The 13,232-nt window shown below is 36.2% G+C and overlaps 1 protein-coding gene across 1 annotated transcript in view; it reads left to right on the top strand.

Moving 5' to 3' along the window:
- IMPG2 (interphotoreceptor matrix proteoglycan 2) overlaps positions 1–13,232 on the top strand; it is a 69,184-nt gene that overhangs the window by 33,736 nt on the left and 22,216 nt on the right. Inside the window, exons 7-10 of the mRNA XM_059064704.2 lie at positions 775–833; positions 3,303–3,323; positions 9,825–10,069; positions 11,557–11,642. Of these exons, the coding sequence (XP_058920687.2) occupies positions 775–833; positions 3,303–3,323; positions 9,825–10,069; positions 11,557–11,642 (411 nt within the window). The remainder of the gene's footprint in view (positions 1–774; positions 834–3,302; positions 3,324–9,824; positions 10,070–11,556; positions 11,643–13,232) is intronic.

Raw genomic sequence — 13,232 nt, forward strand, 5'->3', positions numbered from 1 at the left:
TAGCTGTGTTCACAGTCCCTTGTGTTGTAGGAGTAGAAAACAGATACCACTAGACATTTTACACTTAGAGGAAATGAGCACCTGACTTGTGTGTTAGCATGTGTGCTGTGGCCAGATTTCTTTCTTTCTTTTTTAACAGCTTTATTGGAGTATAATTGCTTTACAATGGTGTGTCAGTTTCTTCTGTATAACGAAGTGAATCAGTTATACGTATACATATGTCCCCATATCTCTTCCCTCTTGCGTCTCCCTCCTTCCCACCTTCCCTATCCCACCCCTCCAGGTGGTCACAAACCACCGAGCTGATCTCCCTGTGCTATGCGGCTGCTTCCCACTAGCTATCTATTTTACATTTGGTAGTGTCTATATGTCCATGTATGGCCAGATTTCTAATCCATATAATTACATTAAAAAATGTTATTACAGTTTCTTTGAAACCAGTCCTTTTTTCACATTTCATCACATAAGGGAAAAAACAGTGCTTTGCCAATAAAAGTGTGTTTTTTATAATTTGGAAAAAATTAATATTAAAGCACATCAAAACCTTAAAAATCAAAATGAAAAAGGAAAATGTGGCCGTGATATAAAAACTATTTTCTAACATTGTAACAATTATAATTTTCTTAACTTTCTGATCCACATATATCCATGTGTGTGTACAAGCTTCTAATGGTTGTAAACAGTGCACTTTATATTTGACTCTTAAAAGCATTTTTTCTATGTACTTTTTTTACATTTCTACATAGCTATAAAGTTTATTTTTATTTTTAACAGGTGGAAAATGCATTTACTGGGTTACTGGGCTACAAGGACATTCATGTACTTGACTTTAGGTAAATAGACTTTAAAAATGCACATGTTTTGTAGAACTCTTTATTTCAAATGGAATATCCTTTTGTGTTTATTACGTATACTCTAACAGTGATTCAAAATGATGTGAATGCTGTAATTCAATACTATTTTGTTAAATTCATATTCCTTTTTTAAAAATTTATTTATTTTTAAAATTTTTATTGGGGTATAGTTGATTTATAATGTGTTAGTTTCAGGTGTACCACAAAGTGAATCAGTTATACATATACATATACATATATCCACTCTTTTTTAGATTCTTTTCCTATATAGACCATTACAGAGTATTGAGTAGAGTTCCCTGTGCTATACAGTAGGTCCTTATTAGTCATCTGTTTTATATATAGTAGTGTGTATATGTCAATCCTATAAATTCATATTCCTAATGCTGGTTTTTCAGATGAAGAAACTGAGTCAGAAAAAGGCAAAATAATACATTCAAGGAGATACATTAAATTGTAGTTGGACCAGGGTAAGAACTTAGGAATTCATGTCCCCAGCTTGCTGCTGACAAGTCACACTGCTTTTATTTGGCACTGAAGGGAGCCTGAAGTCAGATTAGATGTGACCTCAGCGTGCCCCTAAAGCTCGTCAGTGCTACACTAAGGTGACTTTGATGTCTCAGTGTTTGGCCGCTCTGGTAGGGATGCGTTCATCAACATAACAGTTCTGGGTACATCAGACACCTCTTCTGAAGACATTTCTTCCCTACTTAAGACCTGCAACATAATACTTGTGAACATCTATTGAGTGAATACTTTTGGCCGCTTCACATTCCTGAGCTCACATAATCGTCAACTCTTGCAGCAATAATATCATTATTAATACTTATTTTGCAGAGGAGCAAACAGGTTTAAAAGGATGAAGTATTAGCCCAAGGTCAGAGGGTTTTTAAGTTAGAGCATAAGAGGGATTTTGAAACAAAGTGGCCGACTTTATAGCTCTCGCTCTTAACCTCTGTGCTAGACTGAGTCCTCTGAAGGTTTGGAGCATGTGGGTGGTAGCTGTGGCCCACCTATTGGATGCAGGGGAGCATGTGCGTAATTAACAGTGTATGCATCTGTGGCATAGTCTTGTCACAGCTTCTGGGGTTTCCAGAAATAATAGCAAGCACTTAGGAGCACAGTGTGCCACTATTTATATTAATTCATTTAATCCCAACAGTCATGCTATGAAACAGTTACTGTTATCCTCCTTTCTTTTTTTTTTTTTTTTTGCGGTACACGGGCCTCTCACTGTTGCAGAGCACAGGCTCCGGACGCACAGGCTCAGCGGCCATGGCTCACGGGCCCAGCCGATCCACGGCATGTGGGATCTTCCCAGACCAGGGCACGAACCCATGTCCCCTGCATCGGCAGGCGGACTCTCCACCACTGCGCCACCAGGGAAGCCCCCTCCTTTCTTTCTGATAAGGAAACCAGAGCACAGGGAATTTAAGTATTTTATCTAAGGACACTCCGCTAATTATTGGTGCAGGGGCGGGGGCAAGCATGGTAAATGGACCCTCCACCTACTCTCACACCATGACCTGTCTCCCAGTTCAACCTTCGCCCTTTGCACAGGATACTTGCCTCCAGCTGTGACTAAAGCTCACATGAGAGGCTGAGAAGGTGAGGCTTTTGAAGTCCTCTCTCATTTGGCAGCACTTGAAAGGCAACTTGGCCTTTGGGATCAACTTGCCTAGGTTTGAATCCTGCTTCTGGCACTGCTGGCTGGATGGTTTTGGATAAATTAACGAGCCTTAACTTCTCCTTTACATAAAAAAGATAATTTATACAATTTATATTAATCCTGCTTTATTAAAAAATACTTTTGAAATGCTTTGGGTAAATTATTTAGTTGTTTTGTTTCTCGGTTTCTTTACCTGTAATATGGGGATGTTCATGGTCCTTAATAAGTTTTCATGAGGATTAAATGAATTAATTTTTGTAAAATGCATAGCACATGGGAAGTTCTACTACATTAAATAAATAAATATTAAATAAATAAATATTAAAGGCTATGCAATATCCTTTAAGTTGGTCAGTCCTGACCTTTCCCAACCCCTTAGAACCTTACTATATAATCTGATTTTCTTTTATTCATTTTAATACCACATAACACATTGAATCCTCCCAAAAATATTCCCAATTTTGTTAGTGCCAACAGCTGGAGTTCTCTGCTGATCTACTGAAAAAAAGTTTATAAAGAGATAACCATATATTAATTGTTAAAAGTATTTTTAACAAGTTTGAAGACAGTAAAGACTATCAATTTTAAAATAGAATACTTTCTCCACCGTTGCTATCTTCCTTCAATGTACAGGAATTTGTTGTTATCTAGTATATACAAGCATTTTCATTTAAAGAAACATTTCAGAGGAAATACATTAAGAACTTGTACTTTCATGAATTATATGACAATTATAACGCTCTTAAACTCTGCTTAACACTTTCCATTTTTGTTTTCAGATCCCCTAAGGAAAATGGCAGGTAGAGTAACTTTTGGCACTTTCTATACTGTCCACCTAATGAGGAGGTAGTTCAGAAAATATGGTAGCCCGAGGTCCAAGGGAGCGTGGCTTAATTCCTTTATTACTTCCAATATCACTGTTCATCTCCTTACAGATGAGTTAGCCAACATTTTTTTGTGAAGAGTCAGATAGTAAATATTTCAAACTTTTTCACACTATACAGCCTCTGTCACATCTACTCACCTCTGTCACTATCAGATGAAAGTAGATGTAAGCAATATATTGAAAATGAATGAGCATGGCTGTGTTCCAATAAAACTTATTCATGGACCCTGCAGTGTCAATTTCATGTGATCTTCATGTCACAAAATATTGTTATTTTTTTTCAACCATTTAAAATATAAAATCCATTAACTCATGGACAGTGGGCTGGATTTAGCTCACAGGCTGTAGTTTACAGACTTCTGTCATAGGCTGCTGACTGACAAGTACTTTTATTTTTTAATCTATTTTTATTTATTTATTTTTAGTTTTAAATTAAAAAAATTTTTTTTTTAAATTGAGGTATAGTTGATTTACAATTTTATATAAGTTTCAGGTGTACAACATAGTGATTCACAATTTTTAAATTTTATACTCCATTTATAGTTATTATAAAATATTGGCTATACTCCCTGTGCTGTACAATAGAGCCTATGACAAATACTTTAAAATATAGAGTTATACTTAATTTAAAATTGGAATAAAAACAGGCATTAATGAAAACACTTTCAAGTATACTATTGTCATTGAATAATATAATCAAGTGTCATTTTAAGTGGTAAATGAAAGGGAGAAAGCTGATCTCTATAATAGTTCATTTGTGAAAACAGCTGCTCTCTGGAACTTCTTAGAAGCAAAATATAAAAACATAGTCAATCCCCCTTGTGAAGGTTGTTTGTCATTTTATCTTTGAACTCAAATTTATTTAAAATTTACTTTCTCTTGGAAGATTGATAACCATAATATAGAAAACAAGAAGCAAATTCATAAGCTAAGTACAGAGATGTTTAGAGATACGGTAATATTTCTTCATTGTAATATCTTTTCTTTTTAGAATATTTTTATTTTTTTATTGAAGTATAGTTGATTTACAGTATTATATTAGTTTCAGGTATGGAACATAGTGACTCAGTATTTTTATAGATTATATTCCATTTAAAGTTATTATGAAATATTAGCTATATTCCTGTGCTGTACAATATATCCTTGTAGCTTATTTATTTTATACATAATAGTTTGTATTTCTTAATCCTCTACCCCTATCTTGCCCCTCCTCCCTTTCCTTGTCCCACTGGTAACTACTAGTTTGTTCTCTATATCTGTGAGTCTGTTTCTGTTTTGTTATATTCATTCGATTATTTTATTTTTTAGATTCCACATATAAATGATAACAGAGTATTTATCTTTCTCTGTCTGACTTATTTCACTAAATGTAATACACTCCAGGTCAATCCATGTCATTATGCCTTCATTTATATAAGATATAAATATAATATCTTATATTTGAAAAGGGCTTTCAGACTTCCTCATTTTCATTTATATTATTTTAGCAAATATCCACTAAGTGTTTGCTAATTGGACAAACCTTGTGCCTGCAAAAATGAATAACTGTTGGTCTCCATCATCTAGGAACACACAGTCTAATTAAAAGTGCTTTCAGAGATATGTCAAAATACGGGTTCTTTTGTTTTTTCATTTTATTTTCTTCTATCCCTGTAAGATAGTGAAAATGAGAATATTTATTCTCCTTTTGGAGGTGAGGAAATTTTGCCTTAGAGAGGCAAACTGATTTGCCATAACTTACGTGACTAGAAGGTATCAGACATTTTGCCCAAAGTAATCAGGATTTGGGTTTCTGTACTCTTAGTATATGCAGACTTCTCTGTGTGTTTATATTATAGGTATATGTGGTGATGGTCAATATTCAACCAAAAGACCTGATTGTTTAATTGCTGCCCTCTTGGGAAGATTGGAATGTTAAAACAACCCGAATTCTGATGTTAATCCTGTGGTTAAAGAATGGTATTCAGTTTCTGAGTGCTAAGTTCTCTATCGGGACACAGACAATTCAACATGAAACCATTAGATTTTATGATAGAATTGTTAACCTAAGTACAGTTTCCAAAATTGTTCAGTATTGTCAGATATTAACCAGTTGGTGGAGTTTATTCATAACTTTCTGGTATACTTTTATTTTGAGCTGTGTATGAATGAATGCGTGGCACAGAAATAGTCTATTTCTATAATATGTAACACCCCTCTCTCTCTCCATAAGCATTTATATACACATGAAATTTTCTATTTGCTTTGTACCTCTTTCAAGATGTACACATTATTTTAAGTTAGTAGGACCCATTTGAAGTGGATCAACAAAATATCTGCCTGGTATACACACTTCAAAATTCAACTCCAGGCCTTGTAAGTATGCACCTTCTTCCTATAAGAGGTATGAGAGAAGAAGGGATGTCTGAGTTTCTCTGAAATATCTTTAGTTTGATCAGTTGTCACGAGACGTGATATCATTATTTTTTCTATTTAAAACCTGCACACGTCAAACAGCCAATCAGGGCATTAGAGGTGAGGAATAAGGGTAAATTTCACCTCCACATGATTGATGTCTCTGGAAATAGCAGTCAGAGAAACTTTCCTTTATATAGCAGTTGTTTCAGTTTAGAAGATGAAAGATGATGCTATGGTGATGGTTGGTTAACTTGGAGTTGCTGAGTGCAGAGAGCCAGCATAGCTTTTCTTCAGTCAGATAATGTTTTGTCACCAGTGTGCATTCTGCGTCCTATGTACTTTGTTTTTCTCTTGACTTTCTTTTATTCTGTTCCTCATCCTGAGATGTCTCTGTATTCCATTTAACATGCCAGAACTAAGTCTGTTCTGGGTCATGCTGAAGTTCTCGGATCTGAGAATAGATGGTTTTCTGATACCTCAAGCATTACTTTGAGTTCTCTTTCCAGGACAAAAACTTGGTAATAAATTGCAGTATCTCTGTGAGGCATTTTATCTTCTTTAAAGAATTTATCCTTACTAGACAAGGTAGATGATATTAGAAGTGTTATTTTTAGAAGTCCAAGGGAAACATTGGGAGACAAATTATATTTTGCCAGTAAAGAGTAAGGCTAGTGATCTAACCCAGACTGCCTGATGTGCACAGATTTCTTGATCCAGGAACGTTTCTCTTGGTCTTCTCCCTATGCTATTTAAAAGTCATGCAAAGCACATGGTAGGCTTTCAGTAAAGGCTTGACTCTCCTTGTCTGATTTTCTTTGTAGCCTTGTCTGATTTTCTTTGTAGCTCAAGTGCTAACTGGCACAGCCTTTTCTTCTTCTCCGTTTTTTTCCCTTATCACTGCTTCCTTAGAGCCTTAGAGTCTTAGAGCCATGTTAACATGTTAATAGGTTGGGCATAGATCCCAAAGAGAAGCTCACCTTTCTGGAGATGTAGGCATGGTCCATCCCACAGAGCTTGGGAAGAGCAAGCACATCCTCACAGAGCTAGGTTCTGGCTGTGAAGCAGTGTCCCTAAAATCATTACCCAGAAGACACAAATGTATGAGGATAATATGCTCTTTAGGGTGAAAAATTAGTCTTTCATATTTAGAGACTTAAAAACCCTTCAGATTAAGTCAGGAGTATCACATATTGTCATTTAAGTGGCACAAATTCAGTGGTTTTATCTGCCTGCATTACTGAATAAAACTGACCATTTGTTTTTTCATTATTTTCAAAAGTATTTAGTGAACTGCTATGAGCCAGGCATTGTGTCCTAAATGCTTGGGACACATGTGGTGTGGTAAGTTCTGACCAGTAAGTGTCCCTCATACTATTTTATTTCACATTGGGGCCATCATTTGGTTATTTTAGCATGTTTTACTGAATTTATTTCTTTACAAAAGGAGATCAGGAATTACTCATGAATCAACATATTGTGATATGAAAAATTAAGGGTTTGAGGGAATTTACAGAGGGCAAGCAGATGTCTCGCCACTTAGTAGGGCATCCGGGTGTCAAAATGCTCAATTACCACTTTAAAGCTCCCTAAACCACCCTGTTGGAAGTGGTAGCTTATCAGATCTGGGAGGAAAACCTTACTGACCGTAGAGTGGGACAGGAACATCATATCGTGCCTGGCTGCTTCTGTGGCAGGTGAGGGGTAACACCTTCATGGCTTCCCCTGTAGGCCCTGGACAAGACCAGAACTGCCAGTGTTCCCAGGAAGGAGAGGTCTCTTGAGACCAATTTATGCTTACCAAACCACAAAATACAATGCCGATTGATCTATTTAAAGCAAGAAATATATCTGCCCACTGGCTAATTATTGCATTGGCTTAGCTCATGCATTCTTTCCCCATAGGACAATCTGTAGGGAATTATAATCAAAAGTTCCTTTTGCAAGCTTGAGATCAGAGAAAGGGAGCTGTGTGATCCTAATGGCCAGTGTCAAAGTCATGCTAGCCTGTTGTAGCTGTTGCCAATCTAGGGATCTGTGCTACAAGGAAGCCACAATACACTGATCAGAAACTTTTCACTAATGGTAGCATAAATTAGTTGACTAACCCTTTTTCTAGACTCTATGAGACACTTCTCATTATCCTGACACTTTTTTTGGAGATATATGAATACCGTAATTAGGCTGCAGTTTTCTCTTTATATTCAGGCAGGTATAGATTTCTGTTACTTTGATAGGCACTTGATGCCAGGTACCAAGCCAAACATTGAAGATAGAAACTCAAGGAGAGACTGCAAGGCAGTCACTATAAACAGAATCTTTTTACAAAACAGCAAAGGCTATAATCAAGGAATATATAAGTGAGCTCAGAGGAGGAAGTGCTTAATTTATTTGAGTGCTTTGCTTTGGGCATCATTTTGCTCCTATAGAATGTCTGAAGGTGGCAGATTATTTCCATTGGACATCTGCTTTCAGTAGTTTATCTTTGGGAGGGTGGTATTCTCCTTTCCTCTGGAGGGATCTTGGTGTGGCTTGCTGGCTACTGCCTCTGATGGCTTTGTCTCATAGACTGGCTGGAAGCCAGAACGATGAGTAGAGCAAAGCCATTCTCATAATGACTTTTTTCTGATAATCATTAAATTAAAGTTACTGAGAGTGTAGCAAAGTAGTTCAGAATACAGGTGCTGGAGTCAGGCAGATCCGTGTTTGAATCTTGACTCCATCTATCCCTTATATATGGTGAAATTTTAGGCAAGTCTTTTAACTTCTTTAAAGCTCAGTTTCTTAATAATAATCTGAAGGTAATAAAACCTTCATAAGGTTATTATGAATATTAAGTGAGGTTAAAGCCTGTGAAATGCCTGTCACATTGTAAGCACTTACAAAAATGTTAGTTTTTAGCTGTTAGATAAATCTGAGTTAGTCTAGAAGGAGTAATTCTGTTGACTTAAAAATTTTATATTCTGATGTTTCTTCAAAATGACTATTTAAGAAAATATCAAATGACATATCATCTCCTACTAATTATTTTCACTTTATCCTTTATTCCAAGAAATCTCTTTGTTTGCTTGTAGAAAGGGAGTGTAAAGGCCCCATTCCCAGACAAAGTTATTTCTTAGCACTTGTCAAACTTTTATTCAGCACATTAAGGAGGGAACAGCAGAAAAATGAGAGCTAGTTTCTAGAGCATTTGAAAGAAGTATATATAGTTAATTGGGAAAGGATTGTTAAGTTAGATACAACATTGCTAAATGCCCTACAGGTTAGTAAAATCATAAACTTTTGAGTTATCGTTCCAATCAGGCCAAAAAAACCATCACATCTTAGTAGTTTGTTTTTACAATTCACTATTAAACTTTATAGGACTATAAATTGTCTGTGCTATAAAACAAAAGTATGTCTCCTGAGAGACTTAGATAACTGTCATATTAGAAAATATTCTAGCATGATATTTTAAAAATCTCACGTCATCAATTTGCTTTATCTCCAAATATTTCATATTTTCCTTTCACAATAGGCAAATATGTTTTAGTTCATAGTAATTAAGCTTCTTCATTGCTTCACTCCCCATTGTGGAGTACATAATTCATCCAGCAACAGTAATAAAGAGATATGAGAGGATTTCCCATTGTTGAGTAGAGTTAGAGGGTTTTGTTTTGTTTCGTTTTTTTAAATCAGGTAGGAAAAAGGCTAATAGGGAAAGAAGGAAGCAGGCTGATAGGGAAAAGGAGCAGTTGGCTTTGAAGGGGTGAGAACATGGGGGAAGAATACGCTCAGGTGTTGTGCAGGGTTGACTCTGTGGCCTCCGTAGACCCCTTTCCATGTTCTTAGGTCTATAACCCTCTGTTCTCTGGGAAGAAGGGGATGGCTAAAGGTTGCCCAGAGTCTTCAGAGAATGGTGATGGAATCCATGCTTTTTGAGACTTGCCCTCTAGGTCTAATGTTTGTTCTTGGTGGGTTCAAAGCTCCTTTCTTTGTGTTTCCTTGGCAGGACCTAATCTGTTTCTCTTTTCATCCATAGTGGCATAGATGTTCACTACGCCGTTACCTTCAATGGTGAGGCCATCAGCAATACCACCTGGGACCTAATTAGCCTTCACTCCAACAAGGTGGAGAACCATGGTCTTGTGGAATTGGATGATAAGCCCACTGCTGTTTATACGATTAGTAACTTCAGAGATTATATTGCTGAGACACTGCACCAGAATTTTTTGCTGGGGACCTCCTCTTTGAATCTGGATCCTGACTCTCTTCAGCTTATTGATGGTAAGTTGGATAACCATTAAGTCCTTGTACAGTTTTAGTTTCTTTTCCAGTATATTCTGGGAAAACTAATTTCCAAAAATATATATGGTTCTGGCACTCTCTAGACTGCATGAGACAAAAGCCATCCTGATATGAATGGCGCTTTAGCCATGCAGATAATTTGGGTAGATCAATCAGGGGTTTCTGGTGGAAGAATGGCATGAGGATTAAGATATGCCATAGGCAAAATGAGGTTGTTTAGGAAACTAAATCCATAAACAACATAGTGAGGTCTTCCTTTTATGTAGAGCCTGGGGTGGAGCTACTTCCTAGAAGGTGTCCTAAAAAAGAGGTCAGCAGTTCTCTCAGAATTTCCAAGCAAGTTTAACAAAAGCTTTAGGATATCCAGTACAAGCTAATTCAGGTGCTTTGACCTTTCAATAGATGTATGTTTCAATTGCTCAGAATTTTATTCCTAAAATCCATTTCTGTTTGTTATGCCAGCTTCAGAGTTCTGAATGGCTGCAGCTTTCTAGGTGACTCAATCATCTTAAAAGATATGTTCATCTTTGATCTCATGCTACTTGTTTTCCATAGAACACAAGATAACTGAATACACAGTTGAAAAAGAATTTTGGAAAATACTTATATTTTACAAAAATAGGGTCTTTGACTTCTGTTTGATCCCTTTATGTCAGTGAACAGGTGAATAAAGAGAGATTCTGCTCCTATTTTTGGTGCACCAGATCACCTTTCTGACAATCCTTTCTTTTTAGCTTTTATTGATTCCTTCTCTCCTCCAGACAAAATCATTTTCTTTTTTGTCTGTGTTCACATACATTATATAAATGTCCCTCATATTGTTTTATAATATGTATTTATCTGTGGCATAGGGAACACTTCCACAAAAGAAACTTGGCTTTATTAATGTTTATAACCTCAATCTCATCAAAGTCCATGGTAACTAGCAAGGATTCAGTAAATCTTATTGAATTAAATTATACAATCTACTCTGTTAACTTTATGGCTTAGTATTGGTATAGTGATAAACTCTCTGGTGTCTTACCCCATTTTTCAAAGGCACTTTCTGCCGAAAAGGAAATAGTTTTGCATAATTTTCTCCATTTTTAGCATCGACTAAATGAGTTGGAATTTCAGTTCAACTTTATTAAAATGAAAAAAAAAATCAGTTTTAGAGCAACTACTTCATAGGAATCTTGAAAAGAGTAAAAAATTGCTTGAGAAAGGAAAGAAAATAATATAGGAGTGTCCTAAATGTAATGATGGGGAGAATATTTATTTTATGTTGGAGTCTTATAATTTAGACAGATTGTGCTAATATAAGTAAAATATTTGAATAAAGTATCAAGCATTTTCTAAGCGGCTCCCCATCTGTTCTACCCAAATGTAAGCTATAAAAAGGAAAAACTTGGTTTTTAGTTGTCCCTGAACCTCATATACAATTGTGTCTCAACTAAAAATGTTCTTTAATGTTACTCTTTCTTCAGTGAGAGGAGTTATACTTCCCCAAAGTGAAGACCAAGTTTGGAACACCCAAAGTTCAAGTCTTCAGGAAACCTTACCATCTATTCTGGTAAGTATGTTTCTGTGTTTTACTCCTAGAACCAGGCCCTCAAGCTTTTCTTCTTTGTACACTTACCTGCTTACTTTGGCATCATGACTTTCCCAAGCTGTTCCTATTACACATATTCTCTTACATCATCCTTGGGACATTATTCATAGTTGTCAGCTCATGGGACCTAAGTATTGGTTCAGATAATTTAAGTCTTCTGCAGTGGTTAAATGAAGTCCACACGTTTGGCATTGCCAAAGTCCACACATGGTAGAAAGCTTATTTATGGTTCATACTTGCTTGGTGATAATTAAGCTATAAGTGCCCACTGAGCTGTTCTCTAAAAGTTACCCAGAAATAGTTTGTATAGCCAAGATTATAAATTTGATGTACATAGATACAGAGTATACATTTTTGTTCCAAGGACTGTATTGAAGAAAAAGTTTAGACTCCAAAGCATATTGAACAGTGTGTATATGGAAAGGAGAGAAGGCAGAGTAGAAATATTGTCTAGTTGACAGTGGTATATCAGGCCTGCATTTTTTTTTCATATTTAAGTACATTTATTTCTCATGTTATTTATCCTTACATGTGTGTTTTTTTAAATTGCACTTTGAAGTTGTAGAATTTTTGATTTTAATTGGCATGTAGTTGCTTTACAATGTTGTGTTAGTTTCTGCTGTACAGCAAAGTGAATCAGCCACACGTATACGTATATCCTCTCTTCCTTCGATTTCCTTCCCATTTAGGTCACCACAGAGCAGTGAGTAGTTTCCTGTGCTATACAGTCTGTTCTCATTAATTATCTATTTTATACATAGTAGTGTATATATGTCAACCCCAATCTATCCCACCGCCACCTTCCAATCAGGCCTCCTTTTAACCTGGGCAGAAAGCATTCCCATTTGCACAGAAACAGCATGGAATGAACTTTCCTTTTTGTTCTTACCATTTAACTCCCCTGGACACTCTTCTGCCCCCTTCAAACCTCCACTTGCCATGTCATCTATAGGGAGGCATCCAGTAGAAAAGAAAGTGGCTTCCTCAAGTGCAGGTAAAACAATAACTACAACACCTGTGGAGACTAAGCTGTCTACAACATGACTACACGATCTTTTATTATCACATAGTCACAGAATGGAGACTCCCTTCTTCTTTAGTCCCTGCTCCTTCTACCCTCTTGAGACTTCTTTTCTGTCTCATATGGCAAAGAAGAAATTAATATTAATTAATTTCAAATACTTGTTTCCTGGCTTTAATCCAGCAATTGAAATTTAGAAAGTCTGCCCCAAATTGGCTTAACCAAATATATACAGCCATTACTTCTGCTCAGGTATAGAGCAACTCAGTTTTGAAATGTGGAGTCACTGGAAATACTCTTTTTCACCAAGTTCCATGTTGGAGAAAAACGGTTAGAGGGGGATTGACATCAGAGATTACATTCATTTGGTGTTTGTTTATTCATTCACTTATTAATTCAAGTATATTTATTTTGTGCTTTTCATGTGCCAAGTGCTGGGGAAACTAAGATGAATAAGGTGTGGCCTTGCCTACAAGAAGTTTCCAGTCTGGTGGTTGTAGACAGACTTCTACACAAATAAGGTAGTCCTG

This window comes from Kogia breviceps, chromosome 5, assembly GCF_026419965.1.
Source record: "Kogia breviceps isolate mKogBre1 chromosome 5, mKogBre1 haplotype 1, whole genome shotgun sequence".
Taxonomy (NCBI): domain Eukaryota; kingdom Metazoa; phylum Chordata; class Mammalia; order Artiodactyla; family Physeteridae; genus Kogia; species Kogia breviceps.